This window comes from Poromitra crassiceps (genome assembly GCF_964638095.1).
Source record: "Poromitra crassiceps genome assembly, contig: HAP1_SCAFFOLD_1794, whole genome shotgun sequence".
Classification (NCBI taxonomy): Eukaryota; Metazoa; Chordata; class Actinopteri; order Beryciformes; family Melamphaidae; genus Poromitra; species Poromitra crassiceps.
In genome coordinates, this window is record NW_028150622.1 from 6,457 (window position 1) to 23,076 (window position 16,620).

The 16,620-nt window shown below is 42.7% G+C and overlaps 1 protein-coding gene across 1 annotated transcript; it reads right to left on the minus strand.

Moving 5' to 3' along the window:
- Positions 1–5,255: 5,255 nt before the first annotated feature.
- Positions 5,256–13,103, minus strand: LOC310772039 (mammalian ependymin-related protein 1-like; the record flags this gene model as incomplete). Its single annotated transcript, XM_083664509.1, has 3 exons — positions 5,256–5,646; positions 9,736–9,944; positions 12,871–13,103. 3 exons carry the CDS (start codon positions 13,101–13,103, stop codon positions 5,453–5,455), a joined length of 636 nt encoding a protein of 211 aa, XP_083520635.1. The 3' UTR covers positions 5,256–5,452.
- Between the last annotated feature and the right edge of the window lie 3,517 nt (positions 13,104–16,620).

The following is a 16,620-nucleotide window of genomic DNA, read 5'->3' on the forward strand; positions in this document are numbered from 1 at the left end:
CTGCTGTAGTGATGATCACAGATGACGAGAGAGACCATCCGTTTCACAAGTTCTCCTCCATCCACATTCTATGATGTGACTTTGTAAGTGGACGTGGTTGTTTACATTTTCTAGTAGTCGATGGTATCACCGGAAAGATGTGTGTCTCAGAAATCAACAGTATTCTGCACAGTCAGAGGTCCATCTACCTCTGATGTGATGGTGGTGGAAGGTTCCTGTCTATCGGCTAATAATTGCAGGAAACACTGTCCCGTACCGCGCAGCTACATCAGTGCAGCAGATGATGTCACTGATGCTACACTGTAGCCGAGTTAAAGGCACCGAATGCGGCTTTCTAGTTTGCAACCTTGTTTACAACTGAACAACAACAATGACTGATCCCACAGAAAGTGAAAGTGTTTGTGTTTATTTAACTAAGGAACCTAAAGAGAAGCTGCTCTTTACAATACAAAAATGTGACAGCCACACAACAACGTAGGAGGCGCCTTTTAACTCATTCGTCCGGCTTAATTAAAGCGAGGAAGGGGCGTTTTGGTAGCAATTTTAGCAACAAAAGTCACACACTGCAGTGTGCAGAATTGCAATGGTAGGGTAACGCTAATGGAATGCACAATTCAAGATGTTTACCAGCATCCGCGCAGTTCGTTTGCGAGGTGTTTCAGGAAGCCGTGCAGTAAACGCGGGTAATGTCTCCATAATAAGCGCCCTTACCTTCCAGAAACAAGCGGTCTGTGTCGGTGTAATCTGTCCCGGGTCTGTGGTTTCGGTCCTGGGGAAGACGAGCTGGGTCTGTCGCGGAGGATTTCAACCAAGCACCAGACGAGTCATCTGTTTTCCCCTCGGACAGGATGGAGGTAGCCTCACGTGGTCAGTTACAGGAGGGGAAGGAGGGGGGGGGCAGGACAGACGCAGAGGACTCTGGGATATGTAGTTTATACTAAAGAGGGCTTCCATGACGCAGCGCGCCCTCTGGTGGCCATGTTGGAGGGCAGCAGCTCTTGGGCTTGCAGACTAGCATTTCACAAACAGAGGTACTAAATACCAGGGATAGCGGAACGCATCTGAACTTGGGGGGGCCGGGGGGCGTGTCGGGGGGGCGTGTCCCCCCGTCGGGGAGGCGCGTCCCCCCCGAATCTCGGCAGCGCCGAAGAAAATTTTGTTTTTGGGACTTTTATCCATATTTAGAAGAATATTTAATTTTAAATTAACATTAGGATTATACTGTTGTGATGTCATTATTCAGTATCTTCTCCTTTTCTATTATTAGTATTAGTATTAATATTAAATACTGAGTATCTCATGAAAAACTATTAATATTGCATCTTTTGTGTTTAGCTCCGTCTCACAGCAGGCCCGGCTCCAGAACCAAATTACAGAGGGGGCCTGCCCCTAGCTTGGGGGGGCCAAGGGGGGTCCGGGGGGATTCTCCCCCGGAAGAAGATTTTGTACATTTTAAAGTAAAATTCGTCAAACTGGTGCATTTGAGAGCAAAAGGAAGAGGCTAAATCTATGAGGAACTACACACATCTCTAATGTGTTGTGACTTTACAAATAGGCCTAAACAATTAATATTAAATGTATTTACACATTGTGCACAAATTGCATTCATTGTGACAAATTTACAATAGTTAATTAATATCCAGCCAGAATCATTGCAAATGGAGGTTCAAAGTAACAGTTAGCAATAGCATTCAGTTAATCAATGCCTAATGACAGCCAGATTCCGTTTTAAACTTTAAAACAGAAAAACGGAAAAACGTTTTTAGCACACACAAAAAAAAAAAAAAAAAATTGAATGGGGGGGCCAGTTTAGGGAATGGGGGGGCCCGGCCCGGTCAGGCCCCCCTCCAACGCCGGGCCTGTCTCACAGCATTGTAACATTGTAGTGCAGCAAGAAAGGAAAACTACTGTAAACATTTGAACCACATTTCTTGTTTAGAACCTATAGCTAGCAACATCGCCATCTCCTGAAAAACATTAATATTGCACCTTTCTTGTGGCTACATCACAGCATCTACTGAAAAACATTTATAGTGGATCTGACTTGTTTAGTTCACTTTAGATTCACATCACATCTGAAAAACAACCAGTCGAGTGTAATAAGTAAATGAGGTTTAATTGTAAAAAAAAAAAAAAAAAAATCTAAAAAATCTAAAAAAAAAAAAAAAAAAAAAAAATTTTTTTTTTTTTTTGGGAACTGAAAAGTACCCGGGCCGCGGCCCGGGTGGCCCGGGCGGTTCCGCGATCCCTGCTAAATACTATTGGCAACCCAAAGTTTTACAGAGGACGCCAATTTCTGCAGATACTGAATTCTAACGTCATTCCATTGAAAATATAATAAATAAATATATAATATATATATAAATATATATAGGCCTATAATATAAATAATATTCAATATCAAGTCCCTTAATACCAAATACAATATTATTTTCTTCTTGGGAGGCCAGCAAGTAGACTCGTTGTATTTTGGTTGACAGCCAGCCAGTCATGTATGTAAAGCATCCCAGAATGTCAGAGTAGATCTGTAGTTTCAATTCTAGTATCACAGATGCAACAGTTATTGTGATCGACATTAAATGTCACTCAGAGTGCTCACTCTTAGCAGTTCATTGAATGGATCAATATTAAGAATTTTGAAATCAACTTCTTAGGCGAAATAGGCTAATAGGCCTGTAGCTAGTTCTCCATTTCTTAATGTCTGATTCTGAGAACAGTTGGATGATGGGATTCCTATTTCATTTGACAGGCTACAGAATATCGTTCCGGTGATTGCATATCAATTTGTTTGCAGTTTTCTCAGCCAGAAAATCTTGACCATTAAATTGAAGCAAGATCACACATGACCAGTGTTGGGCAAGTTACTTTTTACAAAATGTAATATACTATATATTATGAGTTACTATCCATTTTAAAGTAATAAGTTACTTTACAATATTACTGTATGTGTAGATCGCCGCCCCGGAACCATCCTGAAAAATAGTTTCAAGCATCTTGAAGTCAGTGTAAACCATCCAAAATTCTAAATGTTATCCTTTTACTTTGTTATTGTCATCTATAGTGTTAAAAAAATGTATATATGTAAATATAAATATATATATATGTGTTTTAGATATATTTTATATATAAAACACACAATTTGATTAGGAAATGATTGTATCTTTATTCAAATGTGTTTTGATTTAAAAAAAAAATGTAACTCAATTTGTAACTTGTGTTACTTGACAAAGTGGTATAATATTACTGAAATCCTATTGGCAATAAGTTACATTACTGAGTTACTGCTAAAAGTAATATATTGCATGTAATATGTTACTTTTGTAATGAGTTACCCCCTGTGTCTTTGGACTATGATCACTTCATTCAAATGGGCACGTGTGCAGGCTATGTGGTATTTCAAACAGACGTTTTCGTATGAGAGCCAGTACCTTGGCCATATTCACAAAACAAAAAACTACTAAATAGCACTAAAAGTCCAGTTTCCTCTTAAACCCTATTCACAAAGATGCTGAGACCAACTTTAAGGAATTGGGAGAAATTTTTTGTCAGTTTGTCACAAACATGTTGATACTGTATTTCTCATATCAGTCAACTTTAGTATTCAAGCTTTATTGAACAGTGTCAGGACTTCAGGACAGTTCTTCACTTCAAATCGTCAATACAAAAACAGCCTTCCCTCTCTCTCATACAAGCCACAACAGTCACACTGTATTCAACCTGAATTTCAGTAGCAATTCAAATGAGTGCAAAGTAAATCACAACACTGCTTCAAAACGATCTCAACACAGATAACTTTCAAATGAAAAGGAGCAGTGATGTCGAGTAAATAAGCAGAAGCAGGGGCGGACTGGGATCCTAATTCAGGCCGGGCATTAGATACCAAGCAGGCCAGGCCGATACGGGCCGACGCGCGTGCCGGCGTCCGAAGGGCGGCGGCGAAAAATTTGGGCCGTTTGAAGCCAGATTTGGGCCGTTTGAATCCCAATTTGGGCCGTTTGAAGCCAGATTTGGGCCGTTTGAAGCCAGATTTGGGCCGTTTGAATCCCAATTTGGGCCGTTTGAAGCCAGATTTGGGCCGTTTGAAGCCAGATTTGGGCCGTTTGAAGCCCAATTTGGGCCGTCTGAAGCCCAATTTGGGCAGAGTCCAATTTTACAATGAGATGCACCCACTTTAACCCTGAATAAAGTAATAAAACCACTAGTAAACCAGTAGGCGGCGCCTGGCCTGCTGTTCAGTGAGTGGCCTGACTGCGGGCACCAAATTATTATTATTATTATTACCGTATTTATTTTTTTTGCAGGCCAGGCCAGGCCAGGCCACCGGGCATTTGCCCGACGTGCCCGATTATGCAGTCCACGCCTGAGCAGAAGGGTAACAGTATGACCTGTAGTCGGTGATCATCAGAAGGCAAATGACCCAAAAAGTGAAGATCTGATGTGAAATCAGCCAAACTGGCTTCAGAGGTTCAGAGACACAGCTGGACACTTTAAAGGATCCCTGGACCTTCTAAATCTAAATATTAGTCTAGTCTGGTATTTTTTACTCAACACACACTTGGAAGAAAGTGTGGCAAAAGGTTTCTGTGTTCACACTTCACTGGACTGAAATTAGCTTTAGCTAATTGGCCATTTGATAGCATTTCCCATCAATACCAAATCACTTGCTGTAAGCTAGCTAGCAGCTAGCAGCTAGCAGCTCGCAGTATCCATCGGTTGCAGTGAGGTATGCTATCACAACAAAACAGTTGAGTATGACGTTAGCATTCCTCACTGAAACCAACTGGTAGCATTAGCTGTAAGCCAAGCTGGGCACACAAGAGTCTATCAGTCTGACGACTAATAAGACTCTGGGACAGACGGACGATATTTCAGGGTTTCCGGTGTTGAGGGGATATGTCCGCCCCAAGACTTCCTCTTCCGTGCGCTGCGGTCTTTGTTTGCCGTCCGATTGACGCGAGAACGGAGTTGGAGCTGATCGATTGTCGGTGTTTTAGGTCCAGATGGAATTTCGGCTAATAATAATAATAATAATATAGCTGCATATGAGACGTCATCGGACTCTACACAATGACGCAAGCGGAAGTCTTGGCGCGGACGTCCGTTCAACACCGGACACCCCAAAATATCGGCCATCTGTCCCAGGGTCTTTATATTAGGCGTCGGACTGATAGACTCTGGGGGTTGGCCGAAAGCTATAATTCCCATTAGTTGGAACTTGGACTGAGGAAGGCTAAGAATGCTAAAAAGTCGTTTTCTCCATGTAGGTTGTCAGATAGCATTCCTAATGAAACGGATACCAGTAGGTATTAGCTAGTTTGTTCTAGTTTGCAGCTAGCAAGTCCTATTGGTTCCAATAAGGAATGCTAACATTGCTATCAAACTCTCTACACCACCAGACTAACAATGTCTAAGAATCCCTTTTAGAAGACAACATGTAAGGTCAGAGGTCAGCTCAGCAGTGGTCCTCGGCCATCCTGTGCGACCGGGCTGATTGACAGGTGGGGGGCGGGGTGAAGACGTTGGGGTCGCTGATGCCCAGCTGCAGGTCGAAGAAGCGGGTGGAGGTGGTGACGCTGCTGTTCCTGGTGTAGGTCTCCTGCACCGGGTAGCAGTCCTTCAGGGTGTAGACCCCCACCCACCTCTCATCTGGGGAGAGACACACGGGACGTTACCCTGCAGCTGGGACCACAAACTGGAGGGTTTGGCTCTAAAGTGAGAACATGGTCAATGGTAAATGGCCTGCGTTTATATAGCGCTTTTATCCAAAGCGCTTTACAGTCAGTAGGCACATTCACCCATTCACACACCGATGGCGGCAGGCTACCACGCAGGGTGCTGGCACACCGACGGGAGCAATTGGGGGTTCAGTATCTTGCCCAAGGACACTTCGACATGCAGACTGGAGGAGCCGGGAATCGAACCACCGACCTCTTTTATCCAAAGCGATTAGTGGACGACCCGCTCTACCTCCTGAGCTATACAGCCGCCCCAGAACATGCCGGGGCTTCGGTCCGCAATTGGCAAAATGACACACAACTTTTACCGACTTGGATCATGCTTATTTTAGACTCTAAAATATTATTATTAGAGATACCAATGAATGATGAAGTTAAAGGAACAGTTGAACCAAAACATGCCAGTTGAAACACAGGTGAAGTTAGTCCATATAACATACAGGGAGGTTACCAGCACAACTGGAGAGAAAACCAGTCACCACTGACACCATTGTACAGTACAACTGAAGTCAACGGTGAGCGGTTTTCTCTCCAGTTGTGCTGGTAACCTCCCCGTGTGTTATATGGACTAACTTCACCTGTGTTTCAACTGGCATGAGGGGGAGGAGCTAACTTCACCTGTGTTTCAACTGGCATGAGGGGGAGGAGCTAACTTCACCTGTGTTTCAACTGGCATGAGGGGGAGGAGCTAACTTCACCTGTGTTTCAACTGGCATGAGGGGGAGTAGGACAGAATTTTAATTTGTGGGCGAACAGTTCCTTTAAAGAGGAACTAAACCCACCCACGTGATGTCACCACCTGTTGTAGTCTATACCAAAGATCAGCCAATGGCAGATGGCCATTTCAGCAGCATGCTTTTTACCATTAGATGTCATGCTTAGCTTGACAGAGTTCTTCTTCTTCTTCTTCTTCTTCTTCTTCTTCTTCTTCTTCTTCTTCTTCTTCTTCTTCTTCTTCTTCTTCTTCTTCTTCTTCTTCTTCTTCTTCTTCTTCTTCTTCTTCTTCTTCTTCTTCTTCTTCTTCTTCTTCTTCTTCTTCTTCTTCTTCTTCTTCTTCTTCTTCTTCTTCTTCTTCTTCTTCTTCTTCTTCTTCTTCTTCTTCTTCTTCTTCTTCTTCTTCTTCTTCTTCTTCTTCTTCTTCTTCTTCTTCTTCTTCTTCTTCTTCTTCTTCTTCTTCTTCTTCTTCTTCTTCTTCAGATTTGTGTAGAACTTGAGTAGAACTCTTACTTAGACAGTAACATACAATGTGCTGGTGTTTTCCCACAAGCACGATTATATTATTATACTGTAAGTGTTTGTGTACTGGAGAACCCTACTTCTTACAGAGAAGAGATACAAGCTTATCTTACAATTACATTAACCTAAAGTTGATCCCGTGCAATTTCTCTTGAATACAGCTATTGAATCATACGGCAAAATATGCAAGCTGCAGCCTAGAAACAAGGGATATCCTGTATATAACAGAGTCAGTGAACCCACTCAACCATATTATAATAATGTAATAAAGGATCAATGATGGTAGAGATGTCTACATTTCTAAATAAAGGTAAAGAGTGCCAAGTGACAAGTCCTCTCTCTCTCAACCATTTACAGTTATTGGTAAATGTATAATTACTTCCTTTGTTCCATCAGCATAAGTTTTCTCTGACCCGATTTCAGTGTTACACTTAACTGAAAAAACAAAAACAATTCCGCACCATGACTATTTTTTTTAAATATACATAGAGAGAGAGAGCCAAAGTGTGTGTCACTTACTGCTTCAGCACGCACCAGTGTAAAAAAAAAAGAGTGGTGGAAAAGGGTGAAAGACAATGACTTTTTTTTAAACGACCTTATGAACTGTGCCATGAAGATAACTTTGCATAATCAAGAAAGCCGTAGTTTGTCGTAAAACTGAAACGTTAACGTTTAGTTTTGTATGAAACCGCTCAATCAACTACATCCCTCATCTCACACCATCTGTACGTCACACCAACACCAACGTGGCCTGTTGGGAGAGACCTCACTCATGTCGTCTTTCTGATTTCTAACTTACAGTGCAACAGTTTTATGACAAACTGCGACTTTCTTGACTTACAGTTGTCTTTTAAATTGACAAATATCATATGTGTTACCTCAATGTTTAGACATTAGGATTTTCCTTTAATTGCTGTATTTGATATGTACTGTGCGCGCACAGGACTCTGTGTGCCCAGGGACTACAGATGCAAATTAGCTTTTAGCTATCTCTGGTGCAATATATTTATTGTGTACTGTCCCTGCTTCAATAAACAATAAAGATAAAAAAAAAAAAAGATAAAGAAGAAGATGGCACAGTGGACCTTTTTCCACAGCTGCCATTTTGTGTCTAAAAGGCAGGGTAAACACAGGTGCAACTGCAACCAAAACATTAATGAGGGCCACAGCACTGGAACACCTAGATGGATTGGAAATGGAAACCCTCATTAATGTTTTGGTTGTTGCACCTGTGTTTACCCTGCCTTTTAGACACAAAATGGCTGCTGTGGAAAAAAAAAGGCCAATTCAAACGGGATCAAAACAATTATTGTCTCTCGCCATTCACCGCCGTTCGTATTTTTTCAGACGCTGGTGCGTGTAGGGCCCGACCGGAAGGGGGGGGGGAATTTGGATCTCTACTCGCCTATTTCACTTCTCACCCAATTTACCCATTTTGTGTCTAAAAGGCAGGAAGTAGCACAGGTTCAAGCAGAACACTAATGAGGGTTTCCAATCCAGTTAGGTGTTCCAGGGGTGTCCTGCTTGCACCTGTTTTACTTCCTGCCTTTTAGACACAAAATGGGTCAATTGGGTGGGAAGTGAAATAGGCTAATTGCCAGAATCTGCTTTGTTCTTGTTCATTTATGTGCTAAGAGTGATTTTCAGACTGTTCCTCCAGACTAGGGATGTAACGATAACCGGTTTGAATGATAACTGTGATCAAATTCCTTACAATAACCGGACCCGTTTCAAATTTTCATTATCATTAAAACCGTGGTACCGTGATTACCGTGTTACCATGATTACAGTGCTTTGAAAAACATGGTAAATACTGTCCATCATCAACCAAAGTTGCCAACAGTCTCCCAGATGCAAACGTGCAGCCTTGGAGTGTAATCAGTGTATCAATCCTTTTTAGTTCTTAGTTTTCAATATAAAACGTTGTAAAATGATTTCAGTGAGTCTCTCAGTACCTTTTGAACATTTTCAGCAATTTTTTTACAAATACCGTGATAATACGATAACCGTGATAATTTTGGTCACGATAATCGTGATGTGAAATTTTCATACCAGAGCCCGACCGATACCGGATTTTTGAGGCCGATGCCGATACCGATATTAAGGAGTAAAAAAATTCTGATATCGATATATCGGCCGATATTCTTATATATACACATAATATATATTTTTTTTTACAATGATCCCTCAAATATCAAACACTTGACAAAGATATAACTTGACATGACTTGAGATATGTAATGTAGGCAGGATATTTTACAGCTTATCAATAAACTGTATTGTCCAAAATGAAATCAATGCAATGAAACAGTAAACTTCACTGGGAATTTAATAATTATAAATAACTAGAAATACAAAACCACAAATAGAACAAATAGAACTCGAGTTAAGAAAAAAGATCAAATATACACAACATGCTGTCTATAACTTAAAAAATACAAAATAAAAAAATATCTGCAATATCGGCCAACATATCGGCCGATACCGTTATCGGCCAATATCGGCCGATAATATCGGTGGACCGATATATTGGTTGGGCTCTAATACCGTTACATCTCTACTCCAGACAATGGCAGTGAAAGGAGAGAAAACTCAACACAATTCTCCAGTCTCCTCTCCCAGTCCCAGGCAGCGCAACGGATCACAGAATCACGGATTTGTTTTTTGTTTTGCTTTTTTATCACGGATCACAAAATCACTGATTTGTTTTTGCTTTTTACATCACAGAGGAAGAGACACAACCCGGGGTTCTCCTCAGACTCACGTTGGCGCGCCGGCTTCCTGTCGGACCACTCCTGCACCTCCACCATGTCCCCCGGCCCGCCGATGAAGTACTGGTCCTCGAAGGTGGAGTTGTCCGGGATGTCGAAGGGGTCCCAGGCCTCGGTCAGGGCCACCTTGGAGCACTGCTTGGTCTTCTGGTCGATCTGGAACATCACCATGCTCTGGTACAGGTAGATGTACTCAAAGAACCTGCGGCGAGAGGGACGAGAGGGGACACGGCCCGTTTGAACGTTTTCAGTACCGGTACCCAGAGGTGGTGGGGACTCGGGTCACATCATTTTAATTGCTTGACACTTGACTTGATGCATGAAGAGAAGACTTGAGACTTAGACTTGGGTTCTGGTAACTTGGGACTTGATTTTGATGACGTGAAAAGGTTTCTAAAGTTTGTATAAATGAAATGTACATGTATGGAATGAATGAATTTATTGACGTTGAAACTGATTATAGAAATTAAAGTCACCAACTTTTTATCCTATTAAAACCAAATTGCAATAAAAAGTCCAAGATATTAATTTTGCTTTAATGTATTAAATAGATATACGGAACTCATGATTTGTTCTGAGTTGTCCTGCTGTTCTGCATTTAGAATTTAACCTTGACATTAATGACATAGACTTGACTTTCTTGGGCCTGACTTATAAACAATCTAAATTTTAAACTTGGGATCTGACTTAAGACTTGTTGCCTAAAGACTTGAGATTGACTTGGGATTCAAGCAAACTTGACTTGGTCACATCTCTGCTGGTACCAATATCCAATAACGGTACTTTCCCCCCGATACCTATGTTGAATCAAAGTTATATATAATTAATGTAATGCAATTGTTTTTGGACAATCCCTTTCTCTCTCTCTCTCTGGTTGTTTTCCCAGCTAAAAGATTAAACACATTTGAATGCCTATTTTCTTTAAACGCTATAAAACAAGCCCTTATGAATAAAGTATTTCACCTGGTCCAAAATCAAACGCCTTGAAAAATCTATCGTGCCATCAGTCACTGGAGTTAGCTGTCCCCTTCACATACTGTACGTCAATCTAATAATAAGTCCTCTTTCAAATTCCATTTAAGAACACATTAACAGCCAGCTGATCAATAGTCCAGTCCGGCCTACATAGTGTGTAACAATGTAAGTAGCATAACCCAAAATGCAAATGTGTTAAATATTACACCTACAAGATGTTTGTGTATCTGATTAATAACATGTAAACGTCACACTAATGTAATGTTGTATAAGGCTGTATTGTATTGTATTGTATTGTATTGTATTGTATTGCATTATAGTATTGTATATTTTGGACCCCAGTAATATTAGCTGGTGCCACAAGCATCAGTGAATGGGGATCCTTTTTAAATAAATAAATAAATGTATACATACTAATAATAATAATAATAATAATAATAATAATAATAATAATAATAATAATAATGCATTATCAAAGCACACAAAGCATTTGCACACAAAAAGATTCATTACTGACTGTATCAGTTTATTAATATTATTCCAATCAATCGTTGGTTTCGAAAACTCTTAGCAGGCCTCATCTGCTGAGTCATTGATCCCCATATTGGCCTGGGTGGTATTGTTGATCTAAGCCCACCTCAGACTCTAATATCACACACGTGTGCGTGCGCACACACACACACACACACACACACACACACACACACACACACACTCTCTCTCTCTCTCTCTCGCTCTCTCTCACACACACACACTCACACACCTACACACACACACACACACACACACACACACACACACACACACACACACACACACACACCTATTCTCTTACTCTTACTGTAAGTGAGGTAGACTATGATGATTCTGTGATGAAACGGTAATTATATAACACATTGCAGAGCACCAGTCATAGAGGCGATAAGCAAGCTTTGTCTCTGTTTACCGGGGACTATTTCCCAACCTCGCCTTTCAGACCTGCCAGTGCCTCTAACGCAGGGTCACTGTGCCTCTAACGCAGGGTCACTGTGCCTCTAACGCAGGGTCACTGTGCCTCTAACGCAGGCTCACTGTGCCTCTAACGCAGGCTCACTGTGCCTCTAACGCAGGCTCACTGTGCCTCTAACGCAGGGTCACTGTGCCTCTAACGCAGGGTCACTGTGCCTCTAACGCAGGGTCACTGTGCCTCTAACGTAGGGTCACTGTGCCTCTAACGCAGGCTCACTGTGCCTCTAACGCAGGCTCACTGTGCCTCTAACGCAGGCTCACTGTGCCTCTAACGCAGGCTCACTGTGCCTCTAACGCAGGCTCACTGTGCCTCTAACGCAGGCTCACTGTGCCTCTAACGCAGGGTCACTGTGCCTCTAACGCAGGCTCACTGTGCCTCTAACGCAGGCTCACTGTGCCTCTAACGCAGGCTCACTGTGCCTCTAACGCAGGGTCACTGTGCCTCTAACGCAGGGTCACTGCTGCATAAACACACTTCATTACGCTCAATCAATAATGGAGGGTCAATCCACCTAATGGTCACATGCTTTTGTATGCCGATGTAAAACTTGATGAGGGTGTACACACACAACACAGCATATGAAGCGTTATCAAACTGGTTTACTTTAAGTTGTAGGTCTTTGAAAGGGAGAGCGGTTGGGATTAAAGGCCTTGCTCAAGGGCACCTCAGTGGTGGGCGGCAATGAGGGAGGGGCAAGCGCTGCTTCTTCTGATTTATCCTGCCGGTCCCGGGGATTGAACCGATGCCAATATGCCTATGGTTTTTCAATTATGGGTTAAGTTAAGGCATATACATTAATCCTTGCTTTTATGAAAATGTAGGCTAACTGATTTCTGTATTTGCTGTGATTACAATATGATATTAAAGGAGGATTTATGCTTTATTGAAAAGGGTATTTTTAATGGAGGCCATAAATCATAATCATAATCATAAATCAAAGTTTTTCAGAAAATTTAGCTTATTTTTGTTTGATGAAGGTAGGGTATTATTTTAATGGGGGGGGGGGGGGGGCAATGCTTTTCTGAGAATATAATGGATATTTTGGCCTAATGGTTGTTTGCCTCATGAAATCAATGGGCAGCAAAGCCTAGGCTATGAATAACGTTATGTAGCTATGTACCACAATAATAAACCGAGCGCTTACTTCTGACACGGGGTGTGTTTCTTGTTCTGCTGCAGGATGCGGATCCTCTGGCTCGGGGCGTCGTAGGACACGGCGGCCCGGGTGTTCCTGCCGGTGCTGTGGTCGTACTGCACCGACCTGCCCTCCCACTGCCCCGGGGCGAGGCAGGGCTGCTGGCCGAGCCCAGGGCCAGGGGCCAGGCCGAGGACAGGCGCTCCGGCCACGGCCACGAACAGAAACACGAGTCGGTGCATGAGGATGATGACGGTGTATGGAAGGCTGGATTGGGGAAGCTGAACCCCCGGTAAAGGCCCGTTTGTTGTTAATAACGGGTCACTCACTGCGGCTGGCTGCGTTGGATAAAGTGAGCAACATGCAATCATTTTCATTTCGACTTCCGGTCAGGAGTTTTCAAAATAAAAGATTTAATTGAAAGCTCGATCAAATCAAATATACAAATTGAACTGTCACACAAATTAAATATATAGCCTACATAACCTTGGAAAATGCATTTAGATACATAATATCCATTGATATTGTAGTGCTGAAGAAAGAATTATACTCAAACTATATCTTGCATCACTGCATTAAATGAGCGAGCCAATTTAAAAAAATCCAAACTTTAATGCATTTGAGTCAAGTCAGGTCAAGTCAAGTTTATTTGTATAGCCCTAATTCACAAGCATGTCTCAGAGGACTTCACAGAAAATATGTCTAGCTAAGTCTAGCTGACACAACAGTAGCAATTACAGTAGTAATAATAACAAGATTGAACAATCATATGACAGAGAAAGGCAGAGAGAAAGGGAGAAAAGGGGGGTGGAATGTTGGGGGGGGGGGCAAGGAACAGGGAAGGGAGGAGATGGGGAGGGAAAATGGGAATGTGGGGGAGGAGAGATCACGAAAGGGAGGAGGTGGGGAAGGAGAGCAGGGGAGGGAGAGCAGGGGGAATGTGGGGGAGGAGAGAGGAGAGAGCAGGAAAAGGGGTTGGGGAGGGAGCAGGGTAGGGAGAGCGGGGCTATGTGGGGGAGGAGAGAGCAAGGAAAGGGAGGAGGTGGGGAGGGAATGGGAGATGTGGGGGAGGAGAGAGCAGGGAAGGGGAGGAGGTAGGGACAGAGCAGGGGAAGGGGGAAAGAGGAGAGAGCAAGCCCCCAGGAATAGCGCTGGGTTGTGAAGCCATTTGAACATGGTGGCGAAGCTCTGTATTGCAAGTCACGTGACGCCATGCACCCCCAGAAAGGAAAATTCCCATCCACTTGCATGGGGACCCCGGCAGCAGTTAAACCCAGGGGAATTTTTTCCGGGTGTCACTCAAAGTATAAAACGACTCTTTTAATTGTATTGTATTGTATTTTCTTCATCTACATCTACATCCATGGGTGGGAGGGGTGGGAGACGTCATGGAATACGTCATGGCACACATGCGCACTTCGCCTTGGGCTGCATGGTCAGGAAGTAAAACCAAGAAGAAAAACCCCCCATGGCTTCATGCGCCAATGAGCAGCCTCCGTCCGAATGCATGGGTGGGCGTGGCTCGTCCCCTATCCAGTTCTTTTAATACATCCATGGGAGAGAGCAGGAAAAGGGAGGAAGGGGAGCAAGGGAGGGAGAGCGGGGGGATGTGGGGGAGGAGAGAGAAGGGAAAGGGAGAGGGGGGATGTGGGGGAGAAGGGAGCAGCGAAAGGGAGGAAGTGGGGGCATTTTTTTTTTTTTTTGCAAACTCACTGCCATAGCCTACATCAATATTTCATTTCTCGTGGCAAACTATTCTAACTCAGATATATGTAAAATTGACATTTGAAAAAACACATTTCATATATCTGAGTTATAGAGCATTTTGTGCTCTATAACTCTATAAGTCTCGCGGGACTTTCCTGTTGTGTCTCACTGACCCGACAGGCAAAAATGGGCTGCCTGTAACTAGTGAAAAGAGCCCGGAAGAGAAATGCAGTCTGATCGTTCCTTAGGGAACAGTTTATGACGATATGCGTCGAAAACGGGAATAAAACTGTCTATTTAAAGGGAGGAAAAGCATGCTGCCACTTGGCCCTCACAGAGCTCCATTCTAGGACTGGCTTGGACGCTATTGATCTCAAAACAACGCCTAGGACGGACAAAAACGCTGCGGAGAGCACTGGGTGAGTCGTCAGATCATAATTAATGTGAGGAGAGGGCTGCAGGTTAAAAAAAAACGAAATTCTCCTTTAAGTAATAAGTAGTCTGTGGGTGAAGTACACTCATGAAGTATAATTTACTGCAACTGAAACAGCAGTTGTATACTTAATGATACTAGATCAACATCAACCTCTGCTGTTCTGTCTGTGCAGACCTGCTGCAGCAGGGGCGTGGCCTTGAAATCAGTCACCGAGGCCAAGGAGGAGTTTGACAAGGACTAAGGACTCAACAGAATGCTGTCGCCCCCTTTTGGCAAGGCACGGGCATTGCAGGTGGCTGTGGGGAGTAGGGCTGAACAATTTGGGGGAAATATCTAATTGCGATTTTTCTGACAGATATTGCGATTACGATATGATTTTATTTGCACTATCATCTTTTGAAGTGAAGCTTCAGTTAAATATTATTTCAAGATGTTTATTATCACTCCGGTTGCACAAGTACACTCGTGTGAAATTCTATTCTTCTTTTCATTTTTGCTTAAAGAGCCCCTAAAGTCATGTTTTAAGAAATAAAATACTCTACTTTGAATAATAATTTGTGTCTGATGGTTTTTCCACACAAAAAGTTTGATTATCTTTGTTATGATTGTCAATCAGACAGACTGACAACACTGTCATAAAAAACACAGTAAAGTCATAAATGTTGCACGACGTACTTGACATTTTATATAATGGATGTATTATCACAATACTTGGCATTCAATACAATATAATTGCCACACAAAATATTGCGATACTATGCTGTATCGATTCCGTCCCCCCCCCCCCCCACACCCCTAATAGTTTCAATAGATTATGTGAGTGAAAATGTAGCAAACAAATATGAACTGAGGACAAATCACAAGGACTCCAGTTTTGCGTTTGAATATTTTTATTGGCATTCAGTTCAGTTACATACATGTAATGTTGCTTTGACATTCAGTTCATACATACAGTACATGTTACATACATGTAATGTTGCTTATGCATTTTGGTTCCCGACTCACAAACGGCTTTTTGAAACAGGTTCAGTGGATTTGTCACTGTAAGGCAATCGCATGGAGGCCGCCATGATATGACATGACAGGATATGACATTATGACAGGATATGACATTAAGATATGACATTATGACAGGATATGACATTATGACAGGATATGACATTATGACAGGATATGACATGACATATGACATTATGACAAGATATGACATGACATGACACCAGTCAGCTCCCCGGTACCTCCAATCCATGGTCAGGTTCCAAACCTCTCAGCGCTCCCTTCGCTCCTCCACCAGTGCAGGTCGCCTCGCCCCTCCTTCGCTACGGGGGCTCAAAAGTCGCTCATCTCGATCTCGACTCTTCTCATCCCTGGCACCTCAATGGTGGAACGAGCTTCCACCTTCGGTCAGGACAGCTGAATCACTGCCGATCTTTCGGAAAAGACTAAAGACACACCTTTTCAGGCTCCATCTGGGCCCTTCTTGATCTAACTTCGTTCTCTCTCTTTCAAAAAAAAAAAAAAAAAAAAAAAAAAAAACCAACCTTGTACCACTAACCTAAACTTGTACCACTGTTCCTTCAGAAGTTGTAGTTGTCATAGACTGTGCTCCATAGTTG